The sequence below is a fragment of the Lissotriton helveticus genome, chromosome 2_1, assembly GCF_964261635.1.
Source record: "Lissotriton helveticus chromosome 2_1, aLisHel1.1, whole genome shotgun sequence".
Classification (NCBI taxonomy): Eukaryota; Metazoa; Chordata; class Amphibia; order Caudata; family Salamandridae; genus Lissotriton; species Lissotriton helveticus.
This window is the reverse complement of record NC_136059.1, coordinates 1,848,976,813-1,849,003,587: the sequence shown is the minus strand read 5'-3', so window position 1 is coordinate 1,849,003,587 and position 26,775 is coordinate 1,848,976,813. Positions and strand designations below refer to the sequence as shown.

Genomic DNA, 26,775 nt, shown 5'->3' with positions numbered 1-26,775 from the left:
AGGGGTATACACCTCCTGAAAGTGATCCGCCAGCAGATCTACTATCACCGCTGGTCGCGTGTGTAGCTCCCCATCCCTATCTGCCAATTGCAATATACTCATGGCTCCTCCCCCCTTCTTTTCCAGCCAGGCCAGGAGCTAACTGGCCTTGTCCCCTACATCATACACTGTCTGCGTTGTAGCTGTTATGTGCTCCAGAGCCCTCTTCCTCAGGTGATCAGTGTGGAGTTGTTGGCTTAATCTGAGGGAGTGTAGGGTGTCAGGTGACGGATTCCTCGTGTGTGCTGTGTGCGCCTCGGCCAGGCGGAGTTCCAATTGTGCGGTTTCTAGTTCCTGCGTGCGTCTGTACCCTCCTATAGTCGATATCGCTTGACCCCTTAGAACCGTTTTATACGCTTCCCAAAGGGTGGTGGGGGAGTCCACTGAGGCCACATTTTCCGCGAAATAGTTATGGGTCGCCTTTTTCAACTCTTTTTTTACCACTGGGATTGCTAGATATCCCGGGCGCAGCTGATACATTCGTCTATACGCCCTTTCCGGACACGACAGCGTGAGGGTTAAGGGAGCATGGTCAGATATACCCCTCTGTTTGATTTGAACCGCATCTATGCTGAGACGACCCTCCCCCAAAGTGAAAAAGTAATCAATTCGTGACAGGCTGTTATGTGTCGCCGAGTAATATGTATAATGGTGTTCACTGGGGTGCATAGTGCGCCACACATCTACCAGTCCCTGCGAGGCCACAAACTCGCTGAATCGGGAGGTGGCTGGGGCATGGTGTCGCACAGGGAATCTGTCCTGAGTGTTATGTATAACAGCATTAAAGTCACCTCCCACTATCGTGTCTCCCTCCGGGAGCTCCAGTAGGAACTTCCCCAATGCAGGAAGCGCTACGCTATGTAGTGCTGGGGGGATGTAGACCGATACTATGGTCAATGGCTTACCCTCCCATTGGCCCCAGGCTGCCGCGAATCTGCCCTGATCGTCCGTTTTCGTGGAGGCGAGCAAGAATGGGGATGACCTACGCAGAAGAATACCCGTCCCCCTCGATCCCGAGCTGAAGTCAGAATGTACTATCATTTGGTATCCTTTCCTATTTAATGCCTGGCTAGCAGTGCCCATTAAGTGTGTCTCCTGCAGTAGCACCAACGCTGGAGCAGCCCTCTTGATGCCCTGTATCACTAATCCCCTCTTGATTTTGTCCCCCAGCCCTCTCACATTCCAGGTCATAAGTTGCAGTGGTGCCACCTGTGCTAGCTGGTGGGGGCCTACCCCTGTAGCGTCAGCCCGTCTAGTGTGTGCCATAGTGCAATCCTGGGTGTCGCTATCGTGACTGCCACTAGGGAACTCCTATACATGTAACGGGGAAGGACAGTGTCCTTACGCAGAGCTACCTCGCCCCGTGTTCCTTCATCTTGCATTAAACATTCATCCACCCCCTGTATCAAGGTGTAAACTCGTAAACTCAATCCCTCTCGAACAACCCCCCTCCCTGCCCTCATGCCAAACGGACTCAGAACTGTCCGCCCCCCCAACCTAGCAGAGTGCTTATCCCCCAACTTAAATTCAATACTTGCTCGTTGAGGTGAGGAATGCCCCATGATCGGCGGCCTCCCGTACTCCTCTCGTGGGTCCTACGCCCGATATCTAAGGCAGACTCTCAGGCGATCACCCCATGCGCCAATCGATCCCAGTTCTCAGGTGACTATTGTCCCGTGTCTGAGTCCTTCTCTCCTCTATCGGATCTCGGCGAGCGCTCCCTTCGTGTGCGGTCCGGGGTCAGCGATCTTGGACGACCCTCGGTGGTGCGGTCTGTGTTTGTCTTTCCTACTCTACGCTGCCGGGCAGCCGGCCTCCATCCATCAAGCCATTCTCGCGCCGACTCTGGGGTGTCAAAGAACCAAGTCCTGTTTTCCGCGACTATCCGCAGTCTGGCCGGAAAGATCCTGGAGTATGGAATGTCTCGCGTTCTCATTTCACGCTTAATGTCCAGGAACGTTCTCCGGCGTCGCGCGACCTCCGCTGTGTAGTCCGGAAAGAAGGCAAGAGTTGCATTTTGTATCTCGATCGGAGGGGAGCGCCGGGCCGCCTGCAAAATGGCGTCCCTGTCGCGAAAGTTAAACATGCGAGCCAGGATGGGTCGCGGAGGGGCCCCCAGTTGCGGCTTGCCCCCCGGCACCCTGTGTGCTCTTTCCACTGAAAAGAACGCCGATAAGCCCTTGGGTTTAAGTTCAGTTTTGATCAGTTCTTTCACGAACAGGTCCATCGCCTCCCTGCCCTCCGATTCCGGAACTCCCAAAATCCTTATGTTGTTCCTCCTTGACCTCCCTTCCTGATCGTCCAGCTTATCCTTTAACGCTTTATTTTCCGCTGTGATACGTTCCATTGCCGTCTGCAACTCCGACACATCTTCGACCAGTGACTTCGTTACCACCTCCAGTGAGCCCACTTTTTCTGAGATTTTGTGAAGGTCCGCTCTCAGTAACGTGACTTCTGTGGAAATGGAGCCCACCGTGGTTTGGACCTGCATCAAGGTGCGCATCACGTCATCCAAAGTTGCCTTTGGGCTCTCGCCTGTCCCATCCGCTGTTTTCCGGCCTGGTTGCTGCCCTTCTGGCGATGAGGACGCTCCTTTATTATAGGCGTATTTCTCGAGGCGGGTTTGCGCTGCACCCCCTCTGGTTCCTTTCCCGGCCATCACGACGTTCTGTGCAACGTGCGTCTCCCACCCGCGTTACCACAGTGGTTGGCGACCTCGGTCAGACTCTTTCTGCTTCCCGGTGATAGGGCCGCGAATTTCAGTGCACTCCGTCTAAATGGTCACAGGCGCGTGTCCTTGGCAGCGGCCCAGCGATGTTCTGGTCTTCCGCACTCTCACACTGCTATGTGGTGGGGCACCGCCCAATGGGACCCCAGGAGTGCGCCGGGAACGGCAGGCCTCGGGGAGAACGCGGCGGTATGGCTGCTGTATCCTCGAGTGAGGGGGCCCCCCCCGCCCGGGCCTCGAGCACCGCACCTCTCCGTCCGGCACCCCTCCCTGGCTCCGGGCCGCCGTGTGGGCGCGCAGTTGCACTCCGCTATACTCGCGGTCCGCTCACCTGGGCTCGATTGTGCACAAGCAGCCCCCGCGCCCCCAGCCGGGGACGCAGCCGATGTCAGGAGCTGTTGGTCGCAGGCGCGAGAGCAATGACGCGCTATCAGTGTCTCCGGCCGTCCTCCGCCCCCGCTGGTCCGCTGCCGTTGAAGCCGCCCCCGTCCCTGGGGCTGTTTGCACTGCTAGATGGGAGCCCGCTGCCGTCACACGGCTCAAAAACGGCTGGATGTCCTGTCGGCGACGGTCCGCCGTCCGTCCACCGGGAACTTCCGGTTCTGCCCGTCCCGGCACCTCAGACTTCCTGTCAGGGCGAGATGGCACTCGAGCCCCCGGATCCGCACCGGCGCACAGGCCTCGCGGAGGCGCGGGGAGCGCTCACTCTTTCGGGTCTCAGGCGCCACCGGAGCCCCCGCCGCCAAGTCCGCCCGGTCCCGGGCCGCAGGTGGGTCCCCACAGAGGTAGTTAGTGGTCCGGATGGATATGCGGATAGTAGGAGAGGCCGCTCTAGTCACGGAGCTCGTCCTCTATGCTGCCGCCATGCTCGGCTGCAAGCCACGCCTCCCATAAAACATTTTTAATTGTGACAAGAAGAAAGTAGTTTAAGTATAATCCGCATGCCTCCAAAATAAATGTCAACTGAGAACTATCCGCCTGATTCATTAAGCTAAATTGCACTCGCAAAGGGCAAGATTCTCAGAATCTTGCCTTTTGCGAGTGCAATTTTTGCATTTGGGATTCATCATCCCAAATGCAAAATTCGCTATTTAAGAATTCGCACATTTGCGAAGAATTGAATTTAAGGAATCTCTATTTGAGATTCCTTAAATGCAATTCATGAAGCATTTTAAAATTGCGAAAATGCAATTTTGGGCCGCTATTTACCGAGAGGTCAGACCTCTCGGTAAATAGCAAAAACTTAGAAAAATGCTTTTAAAAGCATTTTTCTAAGTTGCATGTTGCACACACACATGTCCTTTGGACATGTGTGTGCGCAACACCTGTTTCATTTTGCATTTAAGGGGTGCTACAGGGTGTCCTTTGGACACCCCTGGCACCCTTTAAATCGCTATCTTATTTGCGAGTAGCAAATTGCTAATCGCAAATAAGGAATACTCCCCATTCATTCCTAAGGGCCTTTTGTCCCATAGGAATGAATGGGGAGTTATTCCTTATTTGCGATTAGCAACTTGCTACTCGCAAATAAGGAATGTGTAGGAATCGCTATTTATTTAGCAATTCCTACATGAATACCGTTTTGCGAGTCCTTAATAGCGATTCGCTATGAATCGCTATTAGAGGCTCGCAAAACGGCCCGTTGATGAATAAGGCTGTAAGTTCTCAGTGAGGTAATCTGAAAAACAGAAGTTAAAAAAAAGGAAAAAAAACACGTTTCTTTACCCTTCAGCAGTAAAAGTTGACAACACATTAAGGGATCTTGATAATATTGAATGTGTTTTGTTTTGAACTGTTTTGGGTGATTAGTCTGCATGTTACAAAGAAGCTAGCGAAGGCAAATATAATGTCTCTAACAGCTGCAGAGCTACAATTTTGTTTATCTTCCTTCTGCAACCCAAACCTCCGCCCCCCCTTCCGCCCCCCCCCGACCTCCAGGGCAATATCAAAAACAGGAGGAAGCAGCGATAAACTTTATATATATTTTATTTATAATGCATCTGACTTTGAAACCAGCTAAAAATTCATACCTGTAGTAGTGGGTTACAAATGCAGTGAGCCCCAGGTCATTGTTTGCTCTTCACCCACTGGTACCTTTATTCCCAGCCCTGTGCAAACCAATGTCTCCCATCACCCTGACTGTGTGCTTAGAGTGAGGCAGTAAGAGGCAAGGACATCCAGTAAACAAAAATACTTATTAAAAGGCATTTGCAATGCAATAGATCTCGCATTTGCGAGAGTTTGGGCTATTGGAATTGTAAATGACAATTCCTTTTATTTATGTGTTGTTTTTTTAACCCCTTCCGCGCTCATGACGAGCTCAGCTCGTCATGAGTTACGACGCTCGTACGCTCATGACGAGCTGAGCTCGTCATGTAACACGGCTTTTAAAAAAACGCAGCGCACAGCAGGAAAACCGCTAGCGCGCATGCGGTTAAAAGAGATAAATAAAAGGCATTGTCATTTGCAATGCCAATTGCTTAAACTTTTGCAAATGCGAGACCTATTGCATTGCAAGCAATGGCATAGCCAATAGGTCTCGCCTTTGGGACCTTATAAGTGCTTAGCCATGCAACAGTTGATGTTGTTGCAGCAAGGATATTGTGCTGCATAACTAAATACTTATAAGGTCCCAAATGCCATGCTTGTTTCTTTTGTCTTTGGGATAGATGGATGCTGTGAACAAGCCACGGAGTAGGTCATTTGGGAAGGATTCTGGCGAGAAAGACGGACGAGATAGGTAATGACTGGGGTCGATAAATGTTGGAGCTTTCAGACATACTGTATTTTGCGGAAACATAGAAGAACCCTGCTATGAGATTGGATCACAACGCCTGAAACACATTCAGACATCTTCTGGAACGATTATACTGCATCATCCAACTTAAAAAAAAAAAATACAATGCTTAAATGTGTGCATGTTGTTGCAGGGTTAGGGCACAATCACTCATTTATTGGGACTGGGATTTAGTTTTGCAAGAGAGAAAAAAGGCAGAGCGGGTTAAAAGGAGGAAGAAGAAAAATGTAGCAAGCAAAAAGAGAGAAGGCAGAAACTAAAACACATCTGCAAAAGAAGCGATAGAGATAAAGGAAGTGTAGGTTGGTGGAAGAATACGACAGGGGATGTAATTAACACTAGGACACCTCGGTGTTCAGATAAACCGGCATTTGGCAGCAACAAAGGCAGGCTCCTAGGAAAAACTGTGGGGCATATTATCAAGACAGGCGATACACTTATCGCCGCTTTAGCTGCAGAAAACTGCAGCTAAAACTGCGATAATGGGCTTGATAATATGCTCTATGGAATTCCAATTGAAGCCCATGTTAGATGTGAAGGGCATCTAACCTGAGCTTCAATTGGAATACCATAGAGCATATTATCAAGCCCATTATCTCCGTTTTAGCGGCAGTTTTCTGCCACCAAAGCCGTGATAATTTTATCGCCTGTCTTGATAATATGCCCCTGTGTTCCCTGACATTTTTTTTTAACAATTTAAGCACTGAGTAAATCACATGTAAAACATATGACATAAACGTTACAACTAAAAGTTGGTATGAAAAAAATCACATCTTTTGATACGGTCCATGAACTCTATCTTTTCTTTTAACTTAATTTATGAAAGGTACTTTTTATTGAGAAAACGCACTTAAATTAAAACGTAAATTAGTTTACTCCACTAGTAGGTTAACACCTTTTCTCATGGCATGTCTAAATCTGCGAATATCACCCACCAGGTTTCGATTCGGTAGAGGTTATACATATTCTGACTGCAGGTGAGATGTTCCCAAGTAATGATGCCTGCTACCTTTTTTGAATGTGGAGTTGCACAGGCTTCCTTTTTTTCATTATAAAATGGATTTAGGGGGATTAGTCGAGATGTCTGGAATTCAAAGGAAGCCTCTTCTCCCTGGGCCAGGTGCGGATTAAATGGGAAATCCATTTCTTAGACAGTTTTAAAACGTGACAGGTTGGGAAAATGACCCTGGCTTTTTAAGCATTCTAATTCTGTAATTCTGCTTTGTCGCTTTTTACTTTTGCAGGCATGGACAACACTTGGTTTTGCTGCTGTCTGGTGTGGGGAATGCTTTTAAAGTGAGTATTGTTCTTTTTGGTGAGCTTTTATCAATCTGCACCTCAACTGGAGAGAATGCAAACCTGGCAGGCAAATTAATGTTCTTCATGCCAACACAAACGGCAAATAATCACAAAAACACTATACCCAAACAAAAGGTAGCTGACAAGCCCTTTCAAAGGACTTAGTTGGAGGAAGGCTGCCTGAAATCCGACACACATGTAGTGTCCTGCATGTGTTCGCACCCACACTATACACCCACACATCACAGGCGTCACCAGTCAGGTGACCCTGCAAATATAAGGGGCCGGACGCACGTGCCCTGGGTCAGTTCCAATACTCAACTACTGCGTGTCGGCGTGGTCATTGGTACAGCATGTGGGCCTAGGGCCCAAGACAACAATGGTGATGAAGCGGATCTGACCCCTCATGCCCGCTGCAAGGCACTCCATCGTCCCTCATAGAAAGGAAATGAGCCAGAGGGTGCAACATCACCCCACCATGCTGCCCGCGGCCACCCGCTAGTGCGGAGAAGATCGGGCTTAGCACCATGATGCAGATCGGGCGTAGCACCATGATGCAGCCCTCTGCCTTCAGAGAAGGGCCAACAAAGACTGGCCATCACCTACCCCATCGGTTCTGGTAGAAATTGGAGAGGAAAAGGACTCCCCATGAGGCACCAACTCATGATGCAGCACATACCCGATTCCGGTGAGAGCGAGAGCCTGCCCCCCACCTACCCCAGCAATGTGCCCGCTGGCGTGCTCAGGTGGTTACTGCTGTAACCAAGGAGCCTGTGACCCTCACCATGCGGCAACAGAGAGAGAGTCGTGCCATCACCCCTGAGCAGGACGCTGTACAGCCACCTAAAACCCCTGCCTCACTCCCTCTTACCTGGCAAGCCTGAGGCATCGGCCGGCTTAGCGAAGCACTGCAGCCCGGTAGCACGCCGTCTGACCATGATCCCTGGTCTGCCTCCTGCAGCACCAGCATGGATGTGAAGAGCAGGCCCACCCTACGGCAGCCCAGAAGAGCGCAGGCCTCAGCGCGCCCCACGGCCAGAGAATGCCTGTGGTCACCAGCACTCAAAAGTGTTTGCAGCACCAGAGGTAGGACTGACCCTACCCACTGAAGAAGCTGCGTGCCACACAGCCACTGCCTCATGAGCACCTGTGGGGGAGTGAGTCCTCTCTGCTGCATCAACAGTGGACACTCCCCCCTGCAAAGCCAGGCACAGCACAAGGGAGCCTGCCATGGCGCCTATGAATAAGCCACCTGCATTGCCTACCGGAGGTGATCGTGTGAGATGGGCCTGACCAGGACCGTCTTTGAAGAGGGATGAACTGTCCCAATGTTGCGTGGCTCTGCACCGGCATTTCCAGCCCCGAGGAACCAGCAGCAACTGTGAGGCCCACATAGCCAATAAGAAGCAGTAACTTCAATGCCGCCTAGTGGCCATGTGCGGTCCGGCACCGAAGTCGTCACTATAAAGCAAGGGAACAGCTTTCAGTACATTAATGCCAGATGCGAACAAGCGCGTTGCATCCAGGACAGCATACAGTGTTGCGCACCTGCGCTTCACACACTTACTGCAAATGACTGGCAGAGGCACCATGGTGCAATCACACATTACCTGCAGCAGCAGAACATACTGAAACTTGGACTGCAGCTACATGGCCCCCATTCATCCTCCAGGCCATAAGTACACAAAATAGAAGCAAGACTACCACAGCACGGCTGGACAAGCTTCTGCAGCACCACCTAGCGGGCAGGTACTGACAGTGCAACCAAAGAACATGAACAGTCATTTGAGTTCCTTCAAGTCACCGCAAGACACTTTGAGGGGCAACAGCCAGAGAAACTAAGTCCCAGCAGAACCCTACTTTCACTGAAGGACTGACAAAACATGTGCGTCCTGACACACTGGCCGTACTCTGCCGCAACGTAGTCTGGAGAGAGACTGAGCAAAAGAGTGCCACTCACACTCAAACAGATCAAGAAACTGTAACTCCACGCACAAGAGAAAGCTCAAAGAAGAAAAGGAGCAGCATAGCCCGCAACGTCACCAAAGTTGCCCCGCCCCCGGAGGAAGCAATAATATTTCACCAGAGACTGTAGAAGTCTGAAAATTCCACTCCCACTGCCGGCAATCAGAGATGTGCTTCCCCTGTGAAGGCTCACTGCGTACTGGCATGAGAAAAGAGGCCACACAACAAGGAAGAAACACCCTCGATGAGAGAAGTGAGTGATACATAACCCCCCAGTGGCTGTCTGACGCCACCGCAAGTGAAGAAACCACGCCACACGCCCCTGATGGTGAACGGCCACCACCACAAGAAAGAAGAGCGGGCATGCCAAGTGCCAGAAGAGGGTGCCCAAGAAGAGGACGGAGTGCACGAGGTGCGTAGAAGGCCATACCGGCAAACCTGACAGCAAGATCAGGCACCCTGGAGATAGACACATCACAGAAAAGAAGCAATGCTGAAGGCAGCAGGGAGATCCTCTACATCTCCACTGCACCAGCGAAGCCCTGCAGCGGGCCAAAGACAGCCAGTGTGTCCTCCCTCACACTGCCTTGAAACGGAGTCGCCAGTGGCCCAAGACAGGCAAGAGGAGAGTCGCACACACCACGTGGCAAGCAGCCACTGCAACATGAGGTCCAACGATAGAGGACACACCGGACAACACAACGCACTGCAAGCAAGGATCGTTTCACTCCAACCCCACCAAGCATGCCTCCATGGAGGCAGAAGCAGGCCCCAATATGGCGCAGGCACGAGGCACAAGCACAATGCCCTCAAGCGAGAAGTAACCTGCCATCCTGAGAGAGGACCACCGCAAAATCCCTGAGATGGGGAAAGTGCCTGCAAGAGGTCCTCAAGGAGAATAAGCATGTCCTACCAACTGGACAGACCTGTGAAAGATCAGCAGCAACGTAGAGACCGTCGCAAGAACCGGACACGACCAGCGAGATGTCCATGCGGCGCATACATGAGACATGTGGCAGGACGCCACTCCGCTAAGGAGGGAAGGAGAGTGGCGCCATGCCACAGGGCAAACAACCTCTACAGTCGTGCAAGAGAGAAAAGGAAAAGGGTGAAAGAACAGAGGACTTGTGCCAGCACTGAAGAAGGTGCTCATCAGCACAAGCTAGCCATCGGGGAGCAGAGATGTCACAGGAAACAGCTTTGCGGGAGGACCAACTGTAAGCCGCTAGCAAGCGCAATCTGTGTCCAGGCCCCACGCTTCACAGTGCGACTATCTACTCACCTCTCACCAGCTGCATGGCTTCGATGGCACCACATCTAGCAAGGGCAGCTGCCAGAAGACAACCGCGAGTGCCCACGAAGTCCCCCCAGTCCTCCTCAATCCACGAGGTCATCTTTAGCAAGAGATTGCCGCCTGTTGCCCAACTGAAAGAAAATTATTGTGCTCATCATCCAGGTGCATCATCACCACCAAGAACATCTAAGGAGCATCATACCAGCAGAGTTGATCCAACTGCTCAAGACATCCGAAGCTCAACGAGGCACTCCTCGCGCTGTGGGAGGCTAGCTACCCAGGAACTCTCTGTGTGCCGCATAAACCTGAAGCTGACCGAAGAAGAGCATACCTGACCATTAGACTACCCACCCTTGGGGTTACACAAGGCTTGGCCATGGCCCTGTTGGGAGTTCCGCAGAGACCCCTCAGTGCGGCCTACAAAAGGCCCGCACAACCCACGCAGTCACGTGGAAATCCAGGGGCAAGGGCCTCAACAGAGTTCCTGTGACTGGGGAATCCGAATTGGAGAGATGTGTCAGCAGCAGCTCCACAACAGTCAGCGGTATGCATGGAGGTCACAGACGAAGAGTAGTACCCTAAAGACCATCTGATGGAGACATGTGAACCTGAGTCCTGACGGCAAGAGCACTCAGACTCTGAGACACCACCCTTTTCTGTTGCATGAGCGATTTGGCTGTTGTCCTATTGGCAGTTCCTCAGTGACACCGTTGCACGGGCCTCTAGAAGACCACACAGTCTACACGGTCCTATGGCAGCCCAGCAGGAATGCCCTCCAGTAGACTCCTGTGAGAGAGGAGTCCAGGCAGGAGAGGCAAGTCTGAAGCTGTTCGGCGATAGGGAACTGGAAAACAATATCCGCGCCTCCAAGGAAAGCCGTCATCCTCCGTATTTGCAAGCTGGCTGTCCACCAAAGTCCTAGGGCCTGCAAGAAGATCTCCAAAGTGGCTCCACAACTGCTCCAGAACTTTGTAAATAGACTCCAACACCACGAGACCAGGCCGGTCTGAACTACATCGTCGAGGTGGATGAAAGCATCCTGAGTATGCGGTCCAGAGCTCCAGCACTGCCCGGCAGATGGCCTAAAGAGACTCATTGGTGCTGTGTATTGATTGGTTATTTTCTTCATAGGGTGGAGTTTTTGTTTGTTTCTTTTTCCTTAAAGGTTGGGAGGGATGTAGTGTCCTGCTGGACAAGTTCTAGTGTTCCGCCTGTGTTTGCACCCACACTATACACCCACCCATCGCAGGTGTCACCAGTCAGGCAACCCTGCAAATTAAAGGGGGCGGGTGCATGTGCCCTGGGCCAGTTCCAGTACTTAACTACTGCATGCCAGCGTGGTCATTGGTACAGCATGTGGGCCTGGGGCCCAAGACACTACAACACACTATCTCACGACGACCTTAATTTAACATGGACAGGATCTTCTGGGCTTTGAGCAACAAGCAAGGTGTTATTTTATGTTGGTATTTTAGCTTCTTAGCAGAAGAGAACCAAGATTCAGATTTGGTTCTGAGAGGTATTTGTCTGAGGAGTAGAACAAGTTTTAAACTTCTCTGGAAACTCAAGCCTTTTATGGGGGTAAGGGAAATCACCAGCCTTTATACAAGGTTAGCTGATCTTCTCCCGGCGGTCGTTGTCTCTAGGAGGCAGGGGCGGTGCTTGTAGCTGTAAGTTTTACCTGCTGCCACCAGGGCCGGACTGGCCGTAGCTGGCACCGGGCCCCGGTGGTCCGCCAGGGTGGGGGCCAACTTTGGGCCCCTGATGGCCGTTTTGTTACCGGGGGTCAGCAATATCGGCCCTCTGTAACAAATTTGGACGAAACCGGCCCAAGCAAACAGCTCAGCCGCACCCCCCGGTGCCAGCCGAGCAGTCTGTGAGGGGCAGGTTTGTGGGTGTTTTTGAGTGGCTCTGCCTGTAAAAAATGGTAGTTACTCAGAATCTTGCCAGCGTGTGAAAATATTCCAATATTTTATCCGTTTTTCCATTCACTGAAAACCGACTGAGATTTACACGTATTAGGAACATGAGTAAAGTAATTTGCAGGGTGGAAATGGAAAGCGAACACCTCTTTAGTTATTGGCAGTGTAAAGGAAAGGGTTTCTCCATGAAATCATTTTTGTATGGTCAGGCAACAGTGTATTTTTCACTTTGGAGATGCGCATGCCACATATTGTGGCCATTTTAAGACATTGCGTGGCCGCAGCCTTATTGATTTCTCAAGTGTGCTGACATTTGCACTGGTTGAGCACAGTACTGGTGATCTTTTAATCCATTACCAGCCTCCCTACAGCTTTTTCCAGGGTTGGAATGGGATCACAAATAGGCCCGGGCAACCTTAAAAAAAAGTGGCCCATATTTGCGGATTACGCCTTTACGCAAAACACTGCTTCAGTCTTTTAAGTATTATGAAAAAAAGAAGAGGGTGTTCTCTAAAAGAGGCATGTTTTCTCAACTTCACTGAAATGAAACAAATACGAATGTTGCCAGGACACTCTGTGCACGGCTTAGTTCTCACTGGTGAACCACACCTGAATATAAGTGAGACCACTTCAGCTCAGGCCCCCTGCCGCTGCTGAATCTACATACATTAATGGTCCGGCCTAGCAAGAGACTCAGAATGACACGTCACCCGTTGGCAAAAGGGAGGTAATATAGGCCCATCCGCCTCCAGAAAGTCCACTCAGGCCTCCAGAAAGCCCACTCAGGCCCCACTGGTCCGCTTGCGGCATATGAACAGCACTGACACAGCCCAAATCGGCGCTCACGCTGCCCAAAAAAGAGGTCCTCCGCTGCACCTCAGATACTGGCACATCGCCCATTGCCCAAGTGCCCGCCTTATGAATCTGACCCTGACAGGGAGACTACTGTTTTTTATTTAGTGGATTTCATGGTGTTGGCAGCATTCTGAGAATTGAAAGCTGTACTAAATAGTTCATAAATGCGATCAGGGGTGTAACCAGTCGTGGAAGCTCTGGCGAAGCAGCAGTGGGGCGGAGAGAGGGTCAAGGGGGAAAGTTAGAGAGAAAGAATTAATAAAAAAAGGATTACTTACCTGCCAGCTGGTAGTCTGGCTGGCAACCTCCATGATCTCAGTCCTCCTCTCTGCTTCATCACTGCAAGCAGGAAGCACCTGGGCTCCCAGGCTCCCCATAGCCAATCACAACACTACAATGAAGCGTTGTGTTTGGTCTGAGCACCGTGGTGCATGCTCAGCCAGGGAATGGGAGCCTGGGATGTTCTCCGCCCAGGCTGTAATGCAGCCTGGGTGGAGGACATGCAAAGTCCGCATGAATGTTTGGTCGGCCCCAGAGCTCTGGTCAAACATTTGTGCGCACTTAGGAGGGTGCTACCACTCCTCGCCCCTGCGCTGCCCAGCCCAGCCCCTCCACACAAAACTGCCTCATCAAGGAAAAATAAAATGATGTTAACCGCGTTATCATCATTTTATTTTTCCTTTTTTGCTGTGCTGAAAGGCAGTGGGGTGACACTCCTCCGCCTTAGCGGAGTAGCCGCCCCTGTGTGTAACTGATGCCCCCCACAGCCCCCGCGTTGTGGGGGTGGGGGGCCTGCACCTTAGAGGTCCGGGGGCCTCCACATCTCCAACAGTCCGGGTGCCGAGTATGTATATAATTTAAAACAATTCTTCTTAAAATAATTACATAGAAGCAGGCAGAAGCCTATCATCAGTAAAGGAGGAGAGTGAAAAAAATCACAATTCGAAAGCGATGGCCTCTTTTGGGTTTAAATTTTTAACAACTTTTTTCAAGCTTCACTTCCAATTTGCATATAGAGGGCATCTCACACCCCAACACTGGAGCCGAAACTGGAAAGCAATTTCCAGTGCCGTCTTTAAGAAAGGTCGGACAACAGGGGAGACACAAGCAGCCTGCAGAAATCTGTGTGGTCCGAATTTTCAGGGCACAAAAGTTAACAACTGGGATATAACTCATGTACCTCAGCAGCAACACTGTTTCTTAGTTTTTTTTTTTTTGTTTCTTAGTTAAGTATTTGACGTAAATTGAGAGGTGACCCATTTGTGATCCAGGTCGCGCCACTTGTAGTAACCTACAATTCTGAAATACCATAACAGCTAATTTACTAGCAACACGTCCTATCGTGAACTCGTCCTATTTAGGATTAGGACATATGATCTCAAGGACATAACTTTTGATACTTTGTAACACATCAGCCGCTGTATAGCGCTGCGAGTCCCGGAGCGCTGTGCGCAGACCGTACGATGCTAATAACATTAGTTTTCTAAAACAATTACCACGCGTAAGGCATTTGCTGGGCTTCGACGGATGATACTAGGGCCGTATTTATTCCATAAAAGATCGCCTGAAAACGCGTGCCCTAAAAGACTTTCACACGTCAAATGAATGGTTAAGCATTAACTGATACAAAATAAAGGTGGCGTAGGATTAAAATGAATTTTTTCAACATTTGATAACAAGGAACAATGAATTTATTCTATTAGTTTGCTTTCACTTATTGCCACATCTTTCACGGTTGCTAAATGGCAAAGTGTGGCTTCGTTCTTGATTATTCATGGCGGTAATTAAGGACTGCAAACTTCACTTCATCATTTATGTTAGTGCCGGTAACATAAATCATCCTAATAGCACACGCTTTATTTGAGTAACGCCAGCATGCCTGCAAATCACTTATAAATTGGTTCCATGGATTCAGCTCCGTGAAATTAATCAAAAGGCCACCTGCACTGGAAGCCTGTTTTTTTCTTTGTCTTTTTTTTTATTAGATTCCATTACATTGTGGGCAGCCATTTTGGAAGTGAAATGTTTAAATTCGCAGAAACATGTCCATCGATCGTCTACGTTCGAGGTTCCATTTGTAAGACACTTTGGCAGTCAAAGTAGACAATAACTTTCAACTATTATATAGTGTTCCATTTCAAAGTTTTCCTAGAATCCCCTAGCCTACTGCAGTGATCTTTTTTCTCTTGTTGAATCTTTTTAAACAGTGTGTGGGATGGTTTCGACTGCGACCACGGTTTTTCTGGACAATAATTAATAGCTTCTTTGATAACCTCAGTTTCCCGAGTGTTTGTGAGTCACTTAGAAGGACATTACCACTTTGAGGCGATCCTGGAATGGTTGGTTGGTCACAGCTTTTTTGGGGCCATTTATATAAACTTGTACTGAGGACGCCTAAACTTGGTAACCTCATCGAGCATTGCAAGTTAACCTCATACTCTCTGCCTGCTTTACGCGATGGTGGCAGTGTAGTTATGGTTAGGTGTGAGTTTCAATTGAAAACTTATTTTTTTCTGGTTATAACGTTAGGGCCTTCTGTCGTGTTGTGCAGCCCCCAGGAAATACAGGACACAATGGTTGGTGGTAAGTCTTCTTTATTTGGTCATCGCTCTGCGTACATGTTCTCTGACCTCTTGCCCCAAGGTCCAGCTCTGAAGTGTCCTTGTCCCTTCCTGTCCCCTCCCCTAACCGGAAACGGTGTCCGGTGTCCTTTGGCCTCTGCCCTTTGCCCCAGGGTCCTAGTGTCCCTGGCCCGGGCATGACATCTACCCCATTGTTGCAAACAAAACATTTCGCGTGATACTGCCTGTCGTCATAGAGGGAGAAACAGAGATATATGTATAGAGAGAGAGAGAGGGAGAGAGAGAGAGAGAGAGAGAGAGAGAGAGAGAGAGAGAGAGAGAGAGATGGTGAGAAAAGTCTTTACAGGCCTCCGTCTCTTTACATCTCCTCAATCAGTCTTTTTGTCTTCTGCATTCTCTTCTCGGTCGTTGTCCTCTGTAGTCTATTGGTGCATTCTCCTCTTGTGTGTCCTCCTTTTGCTCATGTGTCTGCAACTCTTCTTCCTTTGTTTTCAGTTCTCTTAAGTGCGAGCTATTTCTGGTGATGTGGTATTGTCATGCTGACGCAGTTATCATTGGCCCTTTCACTTCTGTCACCGTCAACGGGTCTCTTGAGAATGCGCTGTCAGATTTCCGTAGTTGCCTTTGCCGTACTACCATGGTGTCCCCTTCTTTTATTTTTGTGTTTGTACCGTGTCTCCGCTGATCAGCATACGCCTTTATTTTTGTTTTCGCTTCTTTATCTTTCGCAGCTATGTCTCTTTGTTCCACGCTTTCCACCTCTTTCACTTGTGGCAACCTCGTTCTGCTGGATCGCCCCAACACCAGTTCGGCGGGGCATTTTCCTGTGGAGCTGTGAGGAGTGTTTTGATAGTCTATCAGTACCTGGCATAGTGCTTGCCCAATTGAGATCTGCGTTAGCTTAGCTCTCTGTATTGCCTTTTTGATTGTCCCCATGAACCGTTCGGCCATTCCGTTGGTTTGTGGCCACAGAGGAGTTATTCTTCGATGGTGAATCCCGAGGTATCCCATGAATCTTTTGAATTCCTCACCGGAAAATGGTGGGCCATTGTCTGTCTTCAGTGTCTGTGGTGAACCCCATGCTGCAAATATGTCCTCCAGGACTGGCAGCGTTGCAGTTGCCGAGGTTGACGCTACTTGTCTTACTATTGGGAACCTGGAGAATTCATCTATGATTACCAACAGGTAGTTTCCTGTCTCCAGGGGCCCAAAGAAGTCAGCCGCCAGCTCTGTCCACAATGCTTTTAGAAGTTCGGACATTTGCAGTGGCTCCGGCTTTGATGGGGGCCCTGTTATTTGGCAGATGTGACAGTGCATCACAGTTTCTTCTACCATGCTGTCTAGTCCCGAGAACCACACCTTTTCTCGTAGCATTTTCTTGGTCGCTTCTATCCCTCAATGTGATTCGTGTGCTAGTTCTACTGTCCTTCTCCTCAGTGTTCGGGGCATCACTATTCGTGTGCCTCTCATTACTATTCCATTCTCGCTTTCTGAGAGCTCTTCATTGATCTTTTTAAATGCTAGCAGTTCGTCTTTTATCACTCCTTCTTCCCACCTGCTGTTGTTGTTCACGTGCCTCCACCTTTGTTGCTTGGTCACTTTCATTATTGCTTGCATGGTGAGGTCTTCTTTTGTCTCCCGTTTTAGCTCCTCCATCGTTATTGGTGCCGGGGTGTTGTGTTTGAGTGCGAAATTTAGATATTCCTCTGCCATGGTGGCCGCTTGCGACGCTTGTGGTAGGGGGTGTCTTGATACGTAGTCAGCCGGATTGTGTTCCTTCCCTGGCTTATGTATTATTTTGAAATTGTAGTCCATTAGCCATATCCCCCACCTCTCTATCCGAGGTGGTATTTTTGCATTTGGGTTTCCGTATATTGTAATCAGTGCTTGGTGGTCCGTTATTATTGTGAAAGGTTTTCCGTAGATGAACATGTGATAGTGTTCACATGCCCATACTACCGCCAAGCTCTCTTTTTCTGGCTGGGAGTATCCTTTTTCTATGTCTGATAGGCTTTTGCTCCCATAAGCTACTACTCTTCTCGGGGAGTCTTTTCCTGGTTGGTGTTGTGCCAATATCGCCCCTAGTCCCACTGGGCTGGCATCTACCATCAGTTCAGTGCACAGCCTTGGATCAAAATACGCTAGGTGATCGACTGCTGTCACAGCGTGTCTGATCTCTTCAAACGCTTTGCTGCATTCTTCAGTCCATGTGAAACTCTGGCCCTGCTTTGTCAATTCTCTCAACAGTGCGCTCACAGTAGCAAAGTCTTGGATGTATCTTGCACAATAACTGGCAAGGCCGAGGAACGACCTCACTTCCGCCACGTCACTTGGTTGTTTGGCTTTTTCTAACGTTTTCACTTTGCTGCGATCTGGCCGCATGCCTTTCTTTGAGAAGATGTGGCCAAAAAGGATTTGTTCATCCCGCTCCAGTTCACATTTTGCCTCATTCAGTGTCAGATCCGCTTGCTCTAGGTGAGAGCATACATCTCGCAACGCCTTGTTGTGTTCCTCGTTCGACTTGCCAAACACCAAAATGTCATCGCTGTAATTTAAACTATTTTTCACTGGCCTTATTACCTGTCGTATTGTTTCCTGAAATATCTCAGCAGCGGACGATACTCCAAAACTCAAGCGTTTGTACCTGAAGAGACCTTGGTGTGTGGAAAACGTGATGTATCGAGACTGAGGATCGAGCTCTAACTGGTGATATCCCTTACATAAGTCTAGTTTAGAGAAACGCCTTGTGCCTGTTAGACAGCTGATCATATCATCCAGATACGGTCTGGGTTGTCTCTCACGTTCAATTGCTTTCTTTGGCAGCCTCATGTCGACACAGATTCTTATTTTTGACGTGTCTTTCTTTGGTACTGCCACTATCGGTGACACCCAAGGCGTTGGTCCTTCTGCTGGCTCTATTATGTCTTGTTTCAGTAGTGCTTCAAGCTCCTCCTCTACTTGCGGCTGCAGGTGTATTGTCACTCTCCGATGATGTTGCGCTATTGGCCTCACTGTTTCATCAATGTGTAGCGTTATTTGCCATCCTTTTAACTTCCCTAGTCCTTGCAGTAGCTTGGGGTATTCCTTCAAGATGCTTCTTTTCTCTGACATGTTGTACGTCATTTCAAGGAGACCCATCATCTGGGTTGTGATGTTGCTCAGTAGGCATGGCGCTGGAATGTCCCCTTTCAGCACGTGAATTTCTTCTTTTGTCTTTTGATCTTTGTATGTTAGTTCCTCCGTAAATTTTCCCATGTTTGTTACGGGTGTCCGGGTCCCCCAGGTGAATACTTCAACTCGGGATGGTCTCAGTGTTGGTTTAACTTTCATTTTTTCATATTCCGACACACACATGATGTTGCATGTTGCGCTGCTGTCTAGGACAAATTTTGATTTTGTGTGATCCTACACTTATGGTCACAGACTCTGTCTTTTTCATTTTGTTCTTGTCCACGAGACAGATCCTTTCTTCTTTGTCACCCTCATCAGAGTGTTCGACAATGGCGTCCGACATGAGGTAGAGTCGTTCTGCCTTTTCTTCTTGCTCTTCTTCACCTGACTCTAGTGAGGAGCTCCTTGTTCCTGTTTCGACATGTCTGACATGCCTGCTTGGCAGCATTCATGGTCTTCCCGCTCTTCCTCTGTCATTCCTGAAGTGCAGTCCTTGACATGCACTGACAAAGTGGTTTCTTCCATTGCATTTCCTGCATGTCTGGCCAAATGCTGGGCATGGGCTCTATGTGTAAATTCAAGTCCGCACCGGTAGCATATTCCTTCCTGTTGTTTCTTTGGTATCTGTTCATTTCTGTCTTTCTTCCAGCCGCCTGTGCGGTTGTTGTTTGTTATGCGATGTGCTTGTTCCACTCGTTTATCTTTTCCTCGCTCCATCTCCTTTGCGTGTGCTGTCGCTCTTGCCTCTGCTCTTGCTAGTGATAAGATATTTTCTAGTGAGGTTCGTTCCTTTAGAATTCTCGCACGGAACTCCGTGTCACGGCAACCCTCAATGATACGCAGTCTGATTGCTTGTTCATTATCAAGTTTATCGAATTCACAGTGAGTTACGAGCTTTCGCAGTCTCGTTGCAAAATCATCTAGTGTTTCATCCGTCTCTTGAAATGCAATCATGAAGGTGTATCGCTCAAAATCCACATTCCTCTGTGGGTCAAATTTGCTTGTTAGGCATTTTATTAGTTTGTCGTAGGTGGCAGTCTCCTCTTTTGGTAGTGTCACTAATAGATCTTCAATATCATCACCTACTAAGTTTAAAAATTAACCTAGTTTCTTCGCTTCAGTCACGTTGGTGGCTTCCATATATCTCTCAAAACGCCTGACCCATTTCTCCCATCGTATGCCTACTTGTGGCTCAGATAAGTTGAATGGTAGCGGTCTTCGATATTGTGCACTTTGTCTTTCTACTTTTGGGTCTGCCATCCTTTTGCCTTTGCTTTATTTTTTTCTTTGGTGTTCTTTCTGGTACTCTTTTGTTACTTTTTATCACTTTTGCCTTTGCTTGTGCTTTTATTTTATCCTTTTGTGCTCTTTCTGGCACTCTTCCACTATTTCCTTCTTTCCTTTGCCTTTGCCTGTGCTTCCTTGTCCCTTTTGTACTCTTTCTGGCACTCTTCGGTTTTTTCTCGTTCTGTTCCTGACTTTAAAATGGCCGCCATGCTGTTCTCTCTTCCTATTGGTCTATTTGCCTGACTTCAAGATGGCCGCCGGCAGTCTCGCGAGACTTCGCGACCAATCGGAGCGTTGCCTGACTTCAAGCTGATTGGCCCTTGCCACCTGACTTAAAAATGGCCGCTGCTCTTCTCGCGAGATCTCGCGTTTCAATTACTTCAATTCGCGCGTTCACTCTGCTTCTTCAGTCTCCTTACCCGACTGCTGCAGGACGCTTCCTTCTTCGTCAGCGACGGTCGGGGTGGGCTCCCGTGCCGTTTTCCTCACACGTACACGAGACAGGGTGGGCTCCTGGTCTCGATTATGTCGTCGCTCGTCCCTCGACACGACACACGGCAGCTTTCCTTTTCTTTCTTCAATCCTGGGCACACGATGCACGTCCTTCGTCGCCAGTTGTCGTGTTGTGCAGTCCCCAGGAAATACAGGCCACGATGGTAGGTGGTAAATCTTCTTTATTTGGTCATCGCTCTGCATACATGTTCTCTGACCTCTTGCCCCGAGGTCCAACTCTGAAGTGTCCTTGTCCCTTCCTGTCCCCTCCCCTAACCGGAAACGGTGTCCCTTTGCCCCAGGGTCCTAGTGTCCCTGGCCCGGGCATGACACCTTCTACACAACATTTTCCAATCAAGTGAGAGTGATGGGGGATGTATTTCTACACATGGCATTTTTGGGAAATCTATCTAGGAGGAATAAATGGGGGAGGATCACAAAAATAGTGTTTCCCATTTTAAGTTCCATATGACCCCGTGCTTTCTAGCACAGCAAAAACTACTGACCAGAATTAGTCCAAACTTCATATGACACTAGAACTCTACTCAAAAGTGCACTTTTGCTAGGTTTGGGCTAAATATGCTAAGTAGCTTTTAAAAAATTAGCGTTTGAGGAGAGGATGTAGTCTAACCGCTAAAGCAGCCAACCTCAAAGCTGGGGAAATGGGTTTGAGTCTGTGCAGGGGTGATCAACATCTTGTGATTCTGGGCAAATCACTTAATCTCCCTGTGCCTAACAAAATTAATGTGTCTGTCTGTAACGCAACCGCTGCTCATATAAAGTGCTTTGATACTTTCAAGTCGAGCTTGTTCTATATAAACCTAAAAAAATAAGGGATTGAGGGGGCCTCTTGGAGTTAAATTATAGAGATCTCTTAACTGTTATTTTGTGGATTCTCCACAGATTTGCACATCCTTGTTATATGCATGAATTCATTTAAGAACCATAAAGAAACACATTTTGGCATGATTTTTCTTGTAAATTTGCAGACCTGGCTGCGGAACAGCTAATTGGGGTGCTCTGATTGGTAGGCCGTCAGTGGATTTTTTTTGTCGTGGTCACCAATACGCACAAGGTGCAGCAAGCCACCTATTGAAAAATATTTGCGCCATAATTGGGCTGAGTGTGCATGCACTGAACTCCAGGCCTATGATTGGAGGGCCTAAAGGGACCCCCAGAGTTACACCAAGCTGTTTCGGGCCGGCTGAGATGCATCAAAGCCAGTCAGAAACCACTGTTCCAAATAGGATGAGTACGATACACTTGTCCGATAACTTGTGCTCACCATCTGGTAGCTTGGCATCGAACAGTCAGACTTATCCTCAGGGCTCGAGTGTAAAGTATTGGCACAGAACTCCACCTCACAACACACTACGTTCAGGCCAAAAAGACTCCACACAGTATGTATAAAAAACCTGTGTCTTGATATTACACACACACCTGAAATCAAAATGAGATACACATTGTATGTACAATCTACAGTTATACTCAATTGTCAAACTTCTCTATTGAAATCAAAATAAAACCACATTCTATGTACACTTTACAGTTATATGCAATTGTCGGACTTTCCCAATGCAGAAACGTCAAACAGCCACCAGACTCTGACTACGGCTCACGACTAAGCCCCTCAGTCCCTCAACTTTATCAGCCAACGATGCAAGCTGACCCGGCTGGGCCTTGTTGACTAGAAAGTCGGAACCACCTAACATGGAAAGAAACAGTTACTTAGTTTTGTTCCTCCGGATTTTACCTTCAGGCGCCTGACGGCACCCACACGAGTGCTGGATCGCTATCCACCCATAGACAAAAGGTTATGACAGAGGAAGCTGGCTCATTTCCACATCTGGAAAATGATTTCCTCTCAAGAGGGTTGTTACCTGTCATAGACCCCCGACATTCAGCTGCAGGTGCCCACAAGGCATACGGAACCCCTCAGGGCTCATCACAGTGTTTACCACAACAAAGCACACAGTGAAGAGGGAGCCAATGACCTCGGACAGAAGCTGCAATGTCAGGCTCTTTTGTCCTCCCAATTATGGAGGCTGAAGGCAGTCTCAGCTTCTGGTACAGGTTCCCCTAATTCCCCTTAAACCCCACCCGCTCTGAAGCGCAAGCAAGCTCCATTCCCCTGGTTGCAAGCACAGGTCCCACGGACTCTGCAAGCTTCCTCACGCACTCCCCTGCACTTCTCACATCCCAGCAACTCAGATGGCTGGTAATCTTTGCGCACACACTTTTCTTGCATAGCTAGATGATGGTGTATGTCAGGCCAGTCCTTGTCCCAACCACGATCACTTCCAACCATTCGCGACCCATACAGGTAAGAGCGATGTGGCGGGGTAGGAAGGATTTTGAAAGATGATGATGGGGGAAAGTTAGTTATTTATTTAATTTTCCCTCGTGGTTGTCTGTCAAATCCCCCCGAACCCGTCCCCACCACTCTTACCTGCACGGTCCGCGGCTGCTTCCTCCTGTCCCTGCCTCACCCAGTGCAGTCCTTATGATCTTGTGCAGCCAGTAAGATCCTTTGTGTCCCTGAGATCTTGTGGACAGGAGGCCAGCTCACTTGCCCTTGAAGAGTACGTTGGGACCCAGGCCACAGGAGATGGCATCTAGCCACAGGCTAGCAACGTTCAGAAAAAATCCACCAAGTGATAGTCCTCTTCCTGGAGCACAACAACCTCCAAGCCACCGCAAGTCTGCAACTAGTCGAGTTGCAGTCCCTCCTACCCTAATGATAGCTCTTGTCAATGTCCCAGTATCGAACTAGCATAGTATGGTTCTGTTAGGAATGGGGGTCTCTAGTTGACAGAGGTAGGTACCTTCGTCCAAGTATGGACATTTCTTCCTAGTCAGGGTAAGGGAGCTACACTCCTAACATAACCCCTGCTTAGCCCCCCCTTGGTAGCTTGGCACAAGCTGTCAGGTTTATTTCAGAGGGTGTGTACAGTATTTGCACATAACCAACAGTTATACAGTGAAAACACTACAAAAGGACACCTCACCAGTTTAGAAAAATATCCAATATTTTTATATATGCAAAACAAGACCAAAACGATAAGAAGACAACATACAGTACTTAAAAATATATACTTTGTAAGATATCTTATAAAATTGCAAAAATATTCAAAAACACAGTTCTTCCGAGTCTGTATCTCTGTCTGGGGCTACCTCGATACTGAAAACAACAGATTTCAACAGTTCCGTCTGACCGTGTCGGTCGGGGGTGTTGGGAGACTCATAAACAGTACCTTCTTCATTGCGTTGGTGCGAGCCAGTTGTGGCAACCATCACAGTTGCGATGTGAATTGAAGCAGTGCATTGTGCGGTGCTCTCATGGGGCAGTCCAGGCAGCGGCTCGGTGACAGTCATCCAGCGGCATCAGTGAGACCAGGGCTACGATGATGAGTGAAGAGGTGCTTGTTGCAGTGCTGACAGGTCACGGTGCAAGCGACAAAGCTGCTTAGTGGGAGCTGGCTTCGGTCTGCCCAGACTGCTGTGTGGAATGAGACGGTGCGTTGTGATACTTATGAGCGGTTCTCCTCAGCCACGATGCAGGCAGAGATGGCGTAATTGTCGGTAAAACCAGGGTTGCGGTGCGAGATGCGGCTGTGCCTTCTGCAGTGCCTTCAGGACATGGAGCCAACGACGGAATCTTTGACGGAGTCGGTTGCTTTTTCCTTTCTCTGTGGTTAATGAAATAATGGTTCCAGAATCAGGACCCGGAGGTGGGTGAAGTCTTTGCAGTCCCTGAGACTTCAGAACAGGAGGCAAACCCAGCAGAGGCACACAGGATGGCTAAGCAAGAAAACAACTACTTTCTAAAAGTGGTATTTTCAAATACAGAACATAAAATCATCTTTACTAAAAGATGCATTTTTACATTCTGAGTCCAGGCATACTAAACTACATTTCCCTATCCTGTCCCAATGGGAAGTTATGCTTATAAGTTGTTATAAGTAAAACTCCCATTCTATCCTATGGGACAGATGGCCTTTCCATAGTGAAACACTAAATGCACTGTAATTCATAATTCACTATCAGGATACTCCACACACACCAGTACATGTCCTACCTTTAACATACATAGCACTCTGCCCACAGGGGCACCCTCGGCCAACCTTAGGAGTGACTTAAGTGTAAGAAAAGGGAAGATTAGGACCTTGCAAGGTGGTGCACTTGCCAGGTCGACATGGCAGTTACAAACTGCGCACAGACCCTGCAGTGGAAGGTCTGAGATACCTTTTACGCATGTGGGTGGCACACTCAGTGCTGCAAGCCCACTAGTAGCATTTGATTTACAGACCCTGGTGCACTCCGTGCACTTTACCAGGGGCTTGCCAGTAAATTAAATATGCCAATCATGGAAACACCAATCCACAATAACAATTTACAACAGGAGCACTTGCACTTTAACACTGAACATCAGTGAGAAAGTGTGCAGAGACACTAAACCAGCAACAACATAGTCCAAAGTGGGAGGTCAGAAAGCAAAAAGACAGGGGAAACAAGCCAAAAGATGCAAAGTCTAACAGGTTCCAAATCCAAAAGTGTTTCTACTTTTGTAGGCCGAAGCTCCAGTAGTTATACCCACCATAGCCTTTGAAGATAAGATCAGTTCCAAAGGCACCTTTGAAATGCACAGCCCCTCTCTAAATTTGGTCCTGCCTGCCATCCTACCCCGGGAGGTTTAATCACTATCTTTAGTGTAGCCAAGAACCTGCCCCTTAGAACGTAGGTGGCAATTCCACCTCTCAGAGTCAGAGTTTATGGCCGTCTATCAGGAATGCACAGATGTGGTTTTCCCTCTAGCACCCAGTTGTGAATTAAGAGATAGGCCGTCTGGCACACAGAACCACACTCCTCGAAATGGCCACTTTCCTAAAGTGACATTCCCATCCCGTAACATCAAACCCCCCTCCCACTACCGGAGAGGATTCACCATTACAAACTCATCATTACCAAACACTATACTGTTACTAATCTGCCCATAGGAAATAATGCTCGACAGCCTTTCCCTACACCCCCTTATGAATGAATGAATGAATATAAAACTTGTAAAGTGCTAACTTTGCCCAAGGGCGTCATGGCGCAATATGAGAAGCAGGCCCCATTGTACAGAACACACCACTCAGTGCCATTCATGACTCTTGCAGGTAATACATACACACACCTGCCCAACCTCTTCCCAGTACAGCACCCTATCACCAGGGTCAACTGGGTTATAGCAGGAGACATGCAGAATCTTGGCACTTAACTTTCTAAATGCCAAACCGAGTAACAGTAACCTTTGCACACAGACCCCCCCAGGGGAGCATCTGTGGCACAATCAATGAGTTACCTCCGTGATTGGCACAACCAGTGCAGCAGGCCCACGGAGGATCATTTGAGATACATGCCCCCGGTATGGGTCTTACCCCATGACAAGAGCCTTAAACCGACCTTGAATCAGCCAATCACATATATAGACCACTTCACGGTATGTATATGATGAGCATAGCGCATTGACACTGCACGGCAGTGCCAAATGCACTCCAGTACTAAGGCTAGCATCCAGATCAGCGGAAAACTGGGAAGGAGAAAAGCAAAAAATCGAGGGAAAGCACCCTATAAAGGGCCATTTTCAACACCCAGCATCAATATTAGTTTTAAAAAGTGGGTTTTTCCATTGGACTTGCAGAATATGTCTTGTATTTATAGACCCTGGAACCTCCTCATGCTCAGCAGAACCTCCTGGAGTCTGACTCTCTGTGAAAACAGTTTAGGATCCGCTAATTCTGAACAAAATTTTAAAAAATTGTGACAGCTCAACTGTGCATGACCAACAGTCATGCATGGTGTGTTGAGGACAGTGAGTGGTGGTTGGCTACATGTGGTAGTTGGCCATATTGTCTTGTTAGGCCGTGTCACCAACCATCACTGCACATAGCTGAAAGGAGTTTGTTAGGAGGGTGGCTTGCCCTTGGAAGGCTGGTTGCAGGGCCTAGCAAAATGCCAGACCCTGCTGTCAACCCTTGCTGAGCATGGCCTTCATGGCATGTGCAGCAATGTTTGTCTGCCCACAGACTGTTAGGCAAAAAGCCTAGCCAAAGGTCAGCTCATGTACGAAATATCCCTGTGCAGTCTGTGCCGGTGCACAGGAGGGTATGGCTATAGTGCACATTTAAAAACCCCAGATATTTACTGAAAATAAAACCGAATTTATGGTTTTTTTGATCATCAGACCTTACTATATTTTTTTTTTAAATCCGAAATTAACTTAAACAATCACTGTTAAAGTGCAGTTCTGGTTACGAAATAAGAACAACAAAAACCTGAAATTCCCTACTTATGGTTAGCTC

The 26,775-nt window shown here is 48.6% G+C and overlaps 1 protein-coding gene across 1 annotated transcript in view; it reads left to right on the top strand.

Annotated features, from left to right (window-relative positions):
* LOC144818904 (UPF0462 protein C4orf33 homolog) overlaps positions 1–26,775 on the top strand; it is a 125,398-nt gene that overhangs the window by 88,688 nt on the left and 9,935 nt on the right. Inside the window, exon 5 of the mRNA XM_078676766.1 lies at positions 6,809–6,860. Coding sequence (XP_078532892.1) covers positions 6,809–6,860 — 52 coding nt within the window. The remainder of the gene's footprint in view (positions 1–6,808; positions 6,861–26,775) is intronic.